Here is a 15,641-nt window from a genome sequence, read left to right as displayed (position 1 = left end):
CCATTTGCAAATTATATAACATGAATTTAATTAGTTCGAGAGCAAATTCTGCATCTTAGCATCATGCACAAAAAATAACAGCACTACTAAGCTACCTACTGTAGAACATACACAATTCCAAATTAAAACACAATGCGTCTAGCCAAACTGAAGATATCAAACTGAAACACAGTCTTAAGTAACAGTTACCTTGTCTGTACTGGCTCCAAATGAAATCACACGCTAGATCATAACTAAAGTTATTGTGAGTAAGGTTTGGCATCTTGTGCTCAGGTGAGCTAAACATTACTCTTGATAAAAGATTCATCTTAAAATTTGAGAGGGTTTTACATTCTATTAGTCTGGCATGTCAAAATATAAGTTTGCTTATATTTTGCTGCCCATTTGATTGCTATCAATGAATCCCGGAGGCTTTAGAGCTTTTCCTGTGTTCACCTTGGTAAAGATTTGAAGTCTATGGAACTATTTCTGGCAATGATGATCGAGCAGGGAAGTAAAATGTTTTTAAAGGCTTGACATTATAACCTGTAGGGATTTATCTTTTTTTCGATGAATGTAAAACAGTGCCAAAATAATGTTTTAACAGAGAAGATATCAACACATTTCTATAAAGATATAGAACTGGTTTTCATTTTGGTTTTTAGGATGAAGCTAATATTAATTTTGTATAATGTTTCGTTATTAAATATATCTAATTTGATGCAGGCTGTCCCAGTTTATTTATATATGTTTATGAAATGATTATCTAAACACGTTTGAAATAAAGGAAGTTGCAGTTTGCCTAATTAATACTATTTGAAAGTAACAGCTAAACTGTGTGATGTAATATTCAATCATTATTGAAACATCTCACTTAATTGGTTATGTAAAAATCTAACCTGTAGATGTTAACTTGTGTCTATAATAAATAATTAGTTGGCATCAAACATGATTTATAATTACCAGGAAAATCTTATCTATAACTTATTTTAAGTTCTCCATAGAACTATTTGTAATTGCAAGTTTTAGAAAACAATTTCAAAATGTATGTAAAACTCAGATATTGCCTTTGCATGATATAAAATGAATATCAGAAATATTTGTCATGGATATTTCAATAATAGAAGTCATTTCACAGATCTTGGTTTTGACCTACTTCTAGTTTTAACACCAGGACTATCAATATTATCAACCACTTGTCTATTCTTTGGCATTATTTTCATTGATTTTGAATCTGTAGAAGCTGTTTTTCTAGTCACAGTTTTTACACTATCTATTGACTGAACAGTTTCAGTTTTTGAATCACAGTCTCTTGTATTCCATTTTGTCCAATTCAAGGACTGTGTTGTAGACTGTTTGGACAGAGTGGGTGGGGTAAGAGGTCTGTAGCAGGCCATGATTGTGTGCATGATGTAGCAGTTTATGAGGAAGAACGCCAGCCCGGCTGCCCAGATGTAGAGGAACGTGTTCATTCCTTCAAACTCTAACAAGTAGGCTGGAAGCAGCCATATGCCCTGAAAGAAACCGTTAAATTCAGAAGGCAAGACAGTAAATAAACAAGACTATTGCCAAGGAATATAAGTCCCTACCGGTCAAACTCCACCATTTTCAGCAATATTTCTAGTCTATTTTTTGCCATAGCAACCAGAATTCTTGACGTAGGAACAAAATGAAATGGCGTGCATAATCTCCATAATTGCCATTCGTCCATGTTTCAAGTTTCATGAAAAACTATGAAGAACTTTTAAAGTTTTCGCAGGATCCCGAAAAGTGTGACTGACGCACAGAGCGCAAACCATAAGTCCCCTCGGGTTTCACCGGTAGGGGACAAAAATGAGGCTTGCTCAGAGCAAACGGGGTTAAATGCATGTGTTTAAAGTGTTGTTACTTATTAGCCTGTTCAGTCTGCACAGGCTAATAAGTGACGACACTTTGAGCTTCTATGGCATTTTTTGTTTAAAGGAAGTCTCTTCTTAGCAAAAAGCCAGTAAAGGCAGAAAGTGTCTAACTCATTAGCCTGTGAGGACTGCATAGGCTTATATGAAACGACACTTTATGCCCATACATTAAGTCCCATTTTTCTAGAACAAGGCTTAACTGTACTAGTTAATTATTGTTTTTAGTCAGTCAATTGTGAACAGCCAAAAGGCTGAGAACTATTTAAGTCTTAAGTTGTAATTATTTATTTTGCCATTAAGGAATCTTATGATATAGCATATAAACTTGGAAATATAACTTTACTAAAAGTAGAAAAAAATGAAATTCTATTTTTTTTACCATAAAAAGATGTACTTAAATAAATTATTATTTCATATATCTGTTTTCACAAAATGTCTTGTAAAACTAAAACTTTCTATACATAGAACAATTTATTTTCAGAATAAAAAAGACCTGCTTTTGTGAAACAAAATGCAGCCCTACAGCGCTTCAAAGCTGCATGGCAGCTTTTTTAGAGAAAATTGTTTAGTCCAAGGCCTATTATTTACAAAAAAAACAAGGTATCAACAAAACTCTCACTTTCACCTGTAAGTAATGTATGTATACTCATATACAAAAAATAAGCTCAATATATGATAGTGTTGCATAAAAAAACGGTTATTATAGAGAAAATGTCATCCATGGCCCATAACTTCACCAATCATACTTCATTTGTATGTCATGTATGTAGACTCACATACCAAAAATAAGCTCAATATGTGAAAGCATTTAATAAAAAATCCTTCGGAAAACTGAATGCAGGACTGACAAACGGACAAAAAGTACAACTGCTATATGCAACCCCTACCGGGGAGCATAAAAACATAACATGTACAACATGGTGGTAAGATTGAAAAACTTTTAATTGTCAAGGGACATTAACATTTGTTTTTGTACTTTGTGTCTTTGAGAAAGATCTAAAGAACGCTCCCACGATGGGGATCAAACCTGTGACCTCCTGGTCGCTAGGCAGACACCTTATCCACTACACCACAGCGACTATCACTAGCTTTATATTAAGCGCATAAAGGTAGAATGAAGGGTGTATGAAATTTGTGTAAGTCCTGAAGATAACTTATAAACAAGACCTACTTGTGTCATCAAAATTAAAAAGATACTCGTTAAGAACACTTGCATGTTAGGTGTTGTTACAGACTCATTCACACAGATTTCTATGCCAAAAGAGCAAACTATGCGCAGGGTGTTTGAAAATAAATCTTTGTCAAAAAAGAGTGACAAATAATCCTGCAACGCTTTGTCAAGTTTGTACAGGGTAAGATAACCCTGGAATGTGTGGATGAAGGTTAAGAGATGAAGTGTCACACATATCCCCACTTCATAGTGATGACATATAATAACAAGTTTAAATTAAATTGCTTGAGAAATGTATCAGAAGTTCTCTCCACTAACTTATGCAAACAGACCATCAGTCAACAGAGTGACCCAAATATACCCCTGCAGGAGTATTGAGATAACAGTTCGATTTATTCCAGAAGTACTCTTTGAATTCCCACCTGTCCTGCGAACCATAATGTTACCATGGCAACAGCTTTCAGCCTTGTAATGCCGGTCAACATGGGCAGAATGAGCGGCAGCAGGCAGAGATACCACAGAAAATACTGAAATAAAAAAACAAGATTAACAAGGGCTGACTCGCATATTTTCTAAATAAATTAACATTCCACTAAGTTATTTTGAAAGTTCATAGAAAAATACAATGCACACATAAGCAAAGCACTTAAAAAAATTAACAGTTTAAATGAAAATTACAACAAAATGTGAAAGCGTCCTCCTCAATAAGCCTGCCAACCTGACCTGGGAAAACACTTTACATACATGCATTTAGCCCAGTTTCTCCATGAGACATCAATAATAACATCAATGATATATAGAACATATTAGGTTAGTGTCTTTGTGAGCTTGCATTTATCAGAAGAGTTGAAGAATGGTTTACATGGAGAGGCTTACCTAATATTATATTTATTCTTTCATGTGTAGACAATAATTTTTATTTGGGTTGCGAAACAAAATATAAACATTTTTTTGTAAACAAGAGGGCCTAAAAGGCCCAAAGTCAACAAGATAACAAGATATTATTGGGACAAATCTTCTGAGCAAGTTTCATGAAGATCAGAAAATAAATGTGGCCTCTAGAGTGTTAACAAGGTTTTACTATAGCCATATAAGGAATAATGCCCCACCCCCTGGGGGCCATATTTTTCAACCAACCGGCATCATTTTCGAAATCTTCCAAGATATTATCGGGATGAATCTTCTGACCAAGTTTCATGAAGATCAGACAGTAAATGTGGCCTTTAAAGTGTTCACAAGATTTTACTATAGCCATATAAGGAAAATTGCCCCGCCCCTTGGAAGCCATGTTTTTCAAGCAAACATAATTATTTTCAAACAAATCCAAGATATCATTGAGACCAATCTTCTGACCAAATTTCATGAAGACTAAACAATATATGTGGCCTCTAGAGTGTTAACAAGGTTTTACTATAGCCATATAAGGAAAAATGCCCCGCCCCCTGGTGGCCATGTTTTTAAAGCAACAAAAACCATTTTCGAACTCATCCAAGATATCATTGGGACAAATCTTCTGACCAAGTTTCATGATGATCGGAAAATAAATGTGACCTCTAGAGTGTAACAAGGTTTTACTATAGCCATATTAGGAAAAATGCCCCGCCCTGTGGTGGCCATGTTTTTCAACCAACCGGCATCATTTTTGAACTCGTCCAAGATATTATTGGGATGAAACTTCTGACCAAGTTTCATGAAGATTGGACTATAAATGTGGCCTCTAGAGTGTTAACAAGATCTTACTAAAGCCATATATAGCCATATAAGGAAAAATGCCCCGCCCCTTGGCAGCCATGTTTTTCAATCAAACGTAACCATTTTCGAACTCATCCAAAATATCAAAAAGACAAATCTTCTGACCAAATTTCATGAAGATTGGACAATAAATGTGGCCTCTTGAGTGTTAAAAAGGTTTTACTATAGCCATATAAGGAAAAATGCCCCGCCCCCTGGCAGCCATGTTTTTCAACCAACCGGCATCATTTTCGAAATCTTCCAAGATATTATTGGGATGAATATTCTGACCAAGTTTCATGAAGATTGGACAATAAATGTGGCCTCAAGAGTGTTAACAAGTTTTGAAAAAATAGCCATATAAGGAAAAATGCCCCACCCCTTGGCAGCCATGTTTTTCAAGCAAAGGTTACCATTTTTAAACACATCCAAGATATCATTGGGACAAATCTTCTGAGCAAGTTTCATGAAGATCGGAAAATAAATGTGGTCTCTAGAGTGTTAACAAGGTTTTACTATAGCCATATAAGGAAAAATGCCCCGCCCCCTGGCGGCCATGTTTTTCTACCAACCAACATCATTTTCAAACTCGTCCAAGATATTATTGGGATGAATCTTCTGACCAAGTTATATGAGGATCGGACAATAAATGTGGCCTCTAGAGTGTTAACAAGATTTTGCTATAGCCATATAAGGAAAAATGCCCCGCCCCTTGGCAGCCATGTTTTTCAAGCAAACGTAACCATTTTCGAACTCATACAAGATATCATTGAAACCAATCTTCTGACCAAATTTCATGAAGATTGGACAACAAATGTGGCCTCTAGAGAGTGAACAAGGCAAATGTTGACGACGCACAACGGACGACGGACAAAAGGCGATCACAAAAGCTCACCATGAGCACGTTGTACTCAGGTGAGCTAAAAACAAGAGCTGTCACCATAGGATGACTTATGTCCCCTCTAAACGCTTAATAGAAGTTATGAGTTTTTTCGAAACCTAAACGCAGATTTCGAAACCTAAACGCATACCCTAAGTTCAAGGTCAAGGTCACAGGGGTCAAAATTTGTGTGCGTATGGAAAGGTCTTGTCCATATACACATGCATGCCAAATATGAAATTGCTATCTGAAGCGACATAGAAGTTATGAGCAATTTTCGAAACCTAAACGCAAAGAGTGAGGGACAGACGGACGGTCAGTCCGATCACTATATGCCCTCCTTCGGGGCTTAAAAACAATTCTTCTTAAAACGCACAAATCTGAATCTAACCTTACTTTGTCATATGGAATGAATGTGTGATGTTTACATTTATTTAAAAAAGCTGTTGAAAGACCAAATAAATTGTTAAGTGGTTCTTTTCAATTTTTATAAGCATACAAACTGTTACACTCTCAATAAGCAAAAAGAGAATTTTCTTTAAATATGAATTCTACCTTTACCAAGCTCTTCACACAAATATAAATATAGCTGCCAAACTTAACATTCAACAAGAGCTGTCCCTTATGTCGACTTTTCTTCCACTGTGATAGTGCAATCTAAATTGAAAATTAATATTTGCAGAAGACTTTTCGATAAAAAAAGCCAACAAACTCTGCCATGTTACCTGTGATGTGCAAACTTTGTTGAAGGTCACAAAGGAGAATGTATTGAGCAGGAACACAAGTGCTGGTTCTCGATAGAAAATCACAGAGAAAGTCAAAAGTAGGATGACCTGAAAAATAACAACATAGAAATATATTATCAACCATTGAGATTGTATCAAAATATTCAATCTGATTACATATAAAATATGTAAATATTTGAACACAAAGATTTTGATATTACAAATTGCTAAAATTATAAAAAAGATCAATAGAATATGCAATATTTCACGCACCAATACCCCATTTAAAATTATGATCAAATAATTAGCAGGAAAACTATCAATGTTAATGTTTTTAATAAAGAAATTGCTTTCGCATAGGTTTTTCATTAAGCTTTAAAAAGGGTTATGATTTCCAAAAGCAGGAGGGTAGTTTGTGAAGGTAATATTTTATAAAGCTTCAAAAGGGTATTTTTAAATACAGGTAGTTCGGTTAAAATAATAGATTTTTTACTAGGTCTCTGTTTTGTGTAAACGTATTTATAATCGCCAGATTGCATTGAAAGCCTAATACGTATTGAAAGGCTCTCCTTCCTAGGCAGACACCATATACTCTACCCCACAGCGACCTCGTAAGGGTCTTAATAAACCCCCTGCACATATGCTAGTTATGTACAACATCAGTAAAATATTAGGTTACCAATTGGAAAAAGCTTAAATTGACATTTTCTTGATAATATTTAGTTTTAATAATTCTTCATAATTTTAAATTGTTAATTCTGCTTCACATTTTTCAATCATTACTTGTCAATGCAAGTTTTCATTTTATTTTCATTATGTTAACATTTGATATACATTTATCATCATTTAATACACAGCAACAATATCTGAATGTTCCAATACATTAAATCACGTCATGGCGCCTTAAATCAAATTGCATCTTTTTTTTTCACAGACCAGGAATGATAGTTGAACAATCTACATGTAGCTCATAATGAAGTAACAGTAATGTAGTTGTGTATCCTGTCTTCACTACCTGGGGTATAAAGCATGCGATGCCAATCATGGTAGAATCACCAAACGCTGTCTGCAGATACAGCTCGTAAAAATACGGGGAGAAGTTGTGCTTGATGTCTCGTCGTGTGATGTGGTACAGGTATGTGTGCTCGATGAACTCCCAGCCATAACTGCAAACAAATTGAAATATCAATTACTTGTGCATCTATTTATTCACATTAAACAAATTGGATTGTGCAGACACGCCCATCCCAGCACACATGGGACTTATGACTGATAGCGAATCCCACATTGTAAATTTAATTATAACACAGCACTTTCAAGCATATATATTATCAAAGAAGGAAGTAAAAAGTAGTTAATTCTGCAATAATTATGGAAGGAGATTAAACATTCCAAGCACATTCTACAACAAACAATTTAGGCCATAAATTTACTCCCAGCGTGAACAAGTTTTTTAAGTCAGAAACACAATGCCACTTAATGCCCCGCTCTTTTTTTCGACGTAGCTGTTTAACGTCACTTTTGACCTTAGATGACCTTCATCATGATAGATCCGAAATGAATAAACCCGAATTGTTCATTGGCTAGTAATACAAAAATCACCGTAAACATTGGTAGTCTGGTTCCAAGACTTAAACATTGGATGCATATCATTTGAACTGAAAATGAAATATGAATATATTTTAAATTACATGGAAATTACAATAAATTAAAAACTGTCATGATACAAAACATCCTCTAAACATTACATCGAAACGTTTCTCCTTAGTTTACGAAGCAGTATAGCATTAATCACATGTCTGTACAATTCAAAGAATCTATTGTTTACATGCCGTTGCGGCCACACTAAACACTACAAAAACAGGCTAGATTGAACTTTACTGGTATGCAGTTGTTTACCACTATCGACAAAGCGGGGGTTTTGGGCGGTAGCCCGCAATACTTAGGAGATATATAGGTGTTGGAAATATATTTGTTTTGATTAATTATAATCAATATTTGCGTTTATTAGTGTAAATATGTTTCTTTGTACTTTGTTTCGTTCATGTTTTATATAAAGTTCTGTTTTTTCTGCAAAAAAATCATATCACTAAGATGCTTGCAATATTGAGTCTTTTATTTTTACATTCTACTAACATCTGTACACATTATAACACATTATTTTTTATTTCATTCCAACATTATGTTCATAGTTTTTCAGTGGCGAATATGTTTTCTTTTCCTATTGAAACTAATGTATTACTCGTTCAATTATGGAAACCTAGTAATTACAATACTTATTGACTATAAAACATACAATTTCACCTCTTCTTGTTCTTCATTTTCATTTGTTAATACATTAAAATATATTATCTTATTATCACTCACTACCTTCATTAAAATACATGGTCGCTTCATTCCATCTCCTTTCACTGATCGCAAACATTACAACATCAACGCCGTATATCTTTTTAAAGATATTTCTTGTTTGACCTTTGACCTTGAAGGATGACCTTGACCTTTCACCACTCAAAATGTGCAGCTCTGTGAGATACACATGCATGCCAAATATTAAGTTGCTATTTCAAAAGTTATTGCAAAACTTTACTGTAAGGTTAAAGTTTTGGGACAGAATGACAGAATGACAGACAGGCTAAAACAATATACCTCCGATCATTCGATCCGGGGGCATAAAAACTATGTAAACAAATGCAGCATGTTCACAGCCATGATTCAATTCTAGCACAATCAATACATAACAATATAATTAATCCACAACCTAAACGCACTTGTGACCTAACCATTGTGAATCTAAGCTTCTGTGGTTTATTTGACAACAATGACCTACAAGTTTTATTTCTTAAGCAACCATAAAATTCAATTACTTGATACCTTTTCTATCTACTATTTTATCAGGGCTCAATCTTACACACAAAAAATGCTACCATGCAAATTAATGTACAAATGGCCCTTGTTTCTTGAGTTCACTTCAATTCTTATATATAACAGTGGTTAACAAATACTTTGCCAGTAAAGAGTAAAATTTTTATGAAACGATCATGTAAATCAACATTAAATAGATGATTTGAGTTTACTGGTATTTGTTATGAAATGGGATTACTGGTAAAGAATACTTACAGACGATAGCAAATCCATGTAAGAGCTGCCAGTACAGTTGCAGTAGTCATAACAAACTTGCATCTCCCCTTGTTTGGAAGCCCAAATATTAACATTCCCTTCCAACCACTCACTTGTAAATGTCCCTCACTGTTTCCAAGCCATAGGTATATCGGCAACGCATAAATAACAGGATATATCTTAAAATGCACAGCTATTGCGTAGACTATAGCAGTCCACATTACTTGGCCTTTGTATATAAAATAGAGGCATAAAAGCACCAAACATGACATGACTGATTCTGCATTTCCTCGACTAGAGACTGTCATTGGTAGAGGATTTAGTAGCCAAATGGCTGCACAAATGTTTGCAGTTTTATCATTTACTCCCCTCATTTTTAGGACTGTATATATTAAATACCCTGTGAACACATCAAGTAAGATGAAGACGATTTTGCCAAATGACGACGAAATGTAGATATTTGGCTGCAGCATCCAAGCTAGTAGTGGGGTATATCTGTATGTTGCCCGTTGATATGGTGACATACCCTGAAACAGGGCATAATTTCGTAGAACCACTCTAACAACATGTCACATGTGTTGATGCCAAAAACTAACATCTGACATGGCCATTTTTATTTTTTTATGAAGAATTATTCAGATAAGAGGGGTATTCCAACACTCACTGTCCGATGTGATATCATTGGCCAACAATAAATCTAAGCAATAATGACCTTGAAATCCATGTTGTTTCACCTCTATGTTCCATAATCTACATGGCAGTAAAATACAGGGGAACACAGATATAAAGTGTAGTAGATTAGTAAGTATGTATACAAAATTTAAGTCTCCTTGATTTTGTAAACATATGACTAGCATCATGTAACACACTGTTATACTCATCTTATACTTATCTCAGTCAATAATATCTCCATTACATGTACTTTTTCGAGGTCCAACACATTACCTGTATGATCCTGAAATCCTGTCTTTAGCTTTTCCCCACTTACATATTATTAAACTAAGGTAGGTCAGTTGTCAGCTGGTAAAAAAATGCACAGTTGACTAAGTGCCATTAACTGATCAGATAAGATTGCTTTGTGGGATAACATGATATGACAGAAATACTTAAAAAAAAAACAAACAACATTTAATCTTATAGCTTTCTAGTTAGTTATTTGCATATAGCATAACACTGAAAACAACTCACTTAAATTTGTTTTATATGTAATTATTAAAATATCAAATCATCCTATTACCAAGAAACAAAAACTGTCTCCATAGGATGACATGACATATGCCCTCAAAAAACGCTTTGATAGAAGTTATGAGCATTTTTCGAAACCTAAACGCAGTTGTTGAAACCTAAACGCGGACCCCAAGTTCAAGGTCAAGGTCAAAGGGGTTAAAATTTGTGTGCGTATGGAAAGGCCTTGTCCATATACACATGCATACCAAATATGAAGGTAACATCTGAAGTGACATAGAAGTTATGAGCATTTTTCGAAACCTAAATGCAAAGTGTTACGGACAGACAGACGGACAGTGCGATCACTATATGCCCTCCTTCGGGGGCATAAAAATAGATTTTAAAGTAACACACCATGCTAAACATACAGTTAATGACATACCTGATCTACAAACTTAGCAGCATCACTGAAGACATGATAATCAATATCTGTGAACTTGACTGCCATTGTACGGTCCTGCCATTCCCCATATACCAAGAGCAGCAACCTCAGGGCCAGTGCCATTACAACTTGTGATGTGAAGTCCATGAAAGATCTCATTGCAAACACTGGTTACAACTGAAAAAAAAATGACATTGTTTAGTTTTTTAAACATATTTAATTTGCATCTTTAAATTTCACAGCAACCAAAATACACATAAATACACACAACTAACAGTTTAAAAAGGTTTAAAAAAGTAGTTCTAACAATATTACTGGAGGATTGCCCCAATAATTTGACCTGTAACATTTACCTTATAATTTTTATCATTATAAAGCAAGAGACAGTGGTCTTACATGCAATACACCTTGTCCACATGATGAACATTAATGCCAAGTTATTTTATGCTGTCTCCACATTATGAACATAAAAGTTACATATTAATTAAAAATAATAATGACAAATAAAAACAAATAGTCCTGACAAACTGCCAATGCATAAATTTGCCTCAGTCAAAGTGTGACTTACCCCTACGAGATAAGAGCATACCTAAACTTCCAAATGCATAAATTTGCCTAAGTCAAAGTGTGACATACCCCTTTGAGATAGGGACATGCGTTTTACATGCAACACACTCCAAATGATTAACATTCACATTTTAACATAATTAAGTTACAGTCAAAAATATACTTAATTCAACCAACTTTTGTTTCTGTACTTCTGATTGCGAGTAATTTAAAGAATTCACGATATTGTGACAGGACCAGTGTCTCCTGAAATTGGCGCCAACCCTCAACTTTTAATTTGGGTCGCCCCAAAAAATAAAAAAAATATTATTTTTTTTGTTCATATAAGATGTAATATCAAGCAAACAAAGCATATATATACATGTATTTCTTATAATAAGTTTAGTAGCCTTCCATCCTAGTACCAGAAAGACAAATAAAAAAATCCCTACCTACCGACCCTGTTTTTTTTTCCAAGGAGACCCCAAACGGACCTAATTTTTTTTGGACTTAACATTGAGCTATATTGCGTCAAGCCCTTGGATGCCTTTCACATGCTGACATTGATTATATACTTTATTCTGTTTTCTTTTCTAAATTTTGTGATGCCTTAAAAGTTCAGCTCTTCAATTGTAAACTGTAATTAATAATTAATTTTGTATAAAATGTAGGTTTTGAAATTACTGAATCTGACAGAAGGCACTTTCCCCAACTATAGTGTCTGTTGAAATCTTTGCTGCATTAAAACATTAATGTGAGGAATTTTAAATGGTGAAAGTAGATCCCTTTTTAAATTCTGCAAGTTTTTTTTCCGTAAAATGATAAATCGTTTTCTTGTGCAACACGTGAAAAAAAATCCGAATTTCATTGTCCGAAAAAGTCAACAACCGGTATAAAACGTAGACAGAAAGCAACAGCTCAACAGAAAATCAAGTAAGAAAAAGTGAGAACAATAAACCTTCTTGGTAAGTTATCCTAAAGCATGATTCATTGCGCAAGGCATGTAGTTGTCCTTTTTGGCGGTGCTCAATGTTTGCATTTATTGTTGTTGTTGTTGTTTAAGTTTCATTTTAAATAAGGTTAATTTCAACTAAAAATAATGCAAATTTCGGAATCGATGATACAGCAACCTTCAACCAAGCGCACTTTAAAATATGAACAATATGTGAATCAGAAAACCAGATGACCCGTCTTTATTTTTCTGGATAGGACTATTTGGTTTCCACTATATGCATTTTTCTCGTTTCATCCTCTTCTTTGACATAGGGCATTTTGGAGACGAGTGGAATCTCTTGTACATATGATGGTTTAGTCGATCGTTCCCTGTATGCAGTCAGCAGGTAATCAAGTGTTCTAGACAGGGGATCGCAGCTGTCATCTGGCTATATTGTTGTAAGAAAAAAAGGCGGTGTTCATTTCTTCTAGACTGAGTCTGTTCTCTTGTTTGTTACCGTTCCGAACGCACTCAAGTGTGTATCAAAGCTTTTTGGCCTTGCATTCCCCATTTTCTGTAGTGGAAGAATGATCGTAAGCAAAGGCTTGTTTGTTTAACTCTGTCCAGACTAGGCTGATGGGACTTGGCAGCCGTCAACCAGGAGTTTCAAACGTATTTCAGATGAGGTCTTTCTGTGCCCGACACACCGGCTTGGATATTTTTAATTGGCTGCTCACGACCCGCCTTGCATTGCTACCAGTTTATTAATGATGCAAACTTAACATCTGACTTTGGCCTCTGTGACCGTTATTTTCATATCATTCTCATGTCGAATAATACCCTCAAGTAAGTCTTTTGGTGTTCATACTGACTCGGAGTGTTGTCCAGTATCAGTTTGCCATACTGAATTTGTGGGAGAGTGTAAAATGGCTGGCCACAGATTTCTCCCTGTTGATGGTTACGCAGTCCAAGCTGAGATATTGTCCAAAGCCAGATAAATTCTGTATTTGTCGGTTGTTGCATGCTTATATAAGCACCAGAGCACCAGGTAATCTGCGTCAAGGTTTGCTTGCACTCATTTAGGTAGTTATTGTATTATGTCGTCCGTGATGGGTTGTTGGATACTTTTATATGCACCAGAGAACTCCTTATCGGATAAGAGGCCACAATATCTGATTCTGATTAAAAATGCTCAGAATATGTATCTTAAAATTATCTTTGCGATTTTTAATTTGGTCACGTGTGTTCCAAAAACTAGGTCACCAGGTCAAATATTAGATAAGCATTGCTATCATTCTGGACGCAACATTAACCACTCACTCTTCATGAAACTTAATTAAATTCTGCACCAGAGAACTCCTTATCGGACAAGAGGCCACATTATCTGATTTTGATTAAACATGCTCAGAATATGTATCTTAAAATTATCTATGCGATTTTTAATTTAGTCACGTGTGTTCCAAAAACTAGGTCACCAGGCCAAATCTTAGATAAGCATTGTTATCATTCTGGACGCAACATTAACCACTCACTCTTCATGAAACTTAATTAAATTCTTTATCTTGACACTATACAGGATATGTTCGAATCTGGGTCTTGTGTGTCAAAAAAATAGATCACCAGGTCAAATCCTAGAAAATCATAGATGTCACTGCAAAGACCACACATATGACTCAATATTGATGAATCTTGGTAAGAATGTTATATTGACCATATCTAGGTCGAGTTGAATCTACATCACGTGCATCCTTAAAATAGATCATCAAGTCCAATCTTAGCAAACCGTGTAACCACTGTAAAAGCAACATTAACGAATAAACCTTAATAAAACTTGGTCAGAATTTTTATCCTAACAATATCTAAGCCGCGTTTTATTATGGGCCACATGCATCACAAAACTACGTAACCATGTCAAATAATAGAAAATGCTGTTACGAAGCTACATGGCAAATGAATGACTCACAATTGAAGAAACTTGGTCAGAATATGTATCGTTACAATATATAAATAAAGTTTGAATCTGGGTCACATAATTGCAAAAACTAGGTCAGCAGGTCAAATCTTAGAAAATCGTTATAACTTTGTTATTTTTGAATGTGGATAAATGTATAAAAAATTAGGTCACCAGGTCATGCTTTGACAATTGGTTTTCCTCGATGGTAAATGCTTCAGAGTCATCATGATCATCTTACATTTTCATTGACTAGTATACATTTTAACATGAAAGTGTTGATGTTCGCGTTTGATTAGGTAAACTAATTAATAATATTGCAGAATGCCAGAATTGTATCGGGTCACATTAATGATAAATCTTGCTTATGATCTTTATAAGTTCGTTGAGATGATATCCAGCAAAAGAATCGAAAACAATCCTTCGGTCCTATAGTAAAGTAACCTCATGCAAATGTGACAAGCATTTTGCTATTGACATAAATGCACAGGGACACATACTTGACCCATTACATTCAAATGGCTTAACATGAATGTGTTATTTTCAACATTGGAAATTCTAATTGCAAAAAATAACTACCCATATAATTTCTTTTAAATTTAACATTATTTTACGTAACATATACATGTTTTTCAGAGAGCTGTCGTCTTAAAAAAATGTGTACCTTTTAATATGTTGTGAGGTGTGTTAATAATTTCGGTAAATCTAAACAGCAGCAGTACCAACAACAAAAGTAAAGCAGCCTGTTCTTCAGGATGCAGCAAACCAGTACCTAGAACGGTTTAAATGTCATATAGAAAACAATGCGTCAACAATGATTTGGAATTTAAGGATTTTATTTAATAGTCACATAACTATATTTATCACATTTTATTGACGTCAACGTTGATAAGAATAGATAACCTATTAAACTAATCATGGGTCCATACAATAGGTTAGCATGACTGACACGATTTATGTTTGTGTTGAGATATAGGTTAATGAACGCACACATGCTAGGTGTGAACTGACAATAAATTAGTATAAAAATTATCCCTGACCAAAACTTAGACAGTTAAAATTAGTAGAACATGAAAATATAATACAAATTGATTGTATAC

The 15,641-nt window shown here is 34.7% G+C and overlaps 1 protein-coding gene across 4 annotated transcripts; it reads right to left on the bottom strand.

Moving 5' to 3' along the window:
- Window positions 1-9: 9 nt before the first annotated feature.
- Window positions 10-12,809, bottom strand: LOC127846380 (GPI mannosyltransferase 1-like). 4 transcript variants are annotated; one of them, XM_052377588.1, is made up of 7 exons: window positions 12,787-12,809; window positions 11,111-11,287; window positions 9,502-10,028; window positions 7,400-7,550; window positions 6,385-6,492; window positions 3,471-3,575; window positions 10-1,493 (listed from the first exon to the last, which is right to left on the bottom strand). In XM_052377588.1, exons 2-7 carry the CDS (start codon window positions 11,267-11,269, stop codon window positions 1,107-1,109), a joined length of 1,437 nt encoding a protein of 478 aa, XP_052233548.1. In that variant the 5' UTR covers window positions 11,270-11,287; window positions 12,787-12,809; the 3' UTR covers window positions 10-1,106. The 4 variants fall into 4 exon arrangements, with proteins under 4 accessions (XP_052233548.1, XP_052233547.1, XP_052233549.1 ...); XM_052377587.1 differs by lacking the exon at window positions 12,787-12,809 and adding an exon at window positions 12,615-12,765; XM_052377589.1 differs by lacking the exon at window positions 12,787-12,809 and adding an exon at window positions 12,615-12,765 and having other exon boundaries at window positions 3,495-3,575.
- Window positions 12,810-15,641: the final 2,832 nt, after the last annotated feature.

This window comes from Dreissena polymorpha, chromosome 9 (genome assembly GCF_020536995.1).
Source record: "Dreissena polymorpha isolate Duluth1 chromosome 9, UMN_Dpol_1.0, whole genome shotgun sequence".
NCBI classification, from domain to species: Eukaryota; Metazoa; Mollusca; class Bivalvia; order Myida; family Dreissenidae; genus Dreissena; species Dreissena polymorpha.
The sequence above is the reverse complement of the archived record's forward strand: the minus strand, read 5'-3'. Positions and strand labels throughout refer to the sequence as shown.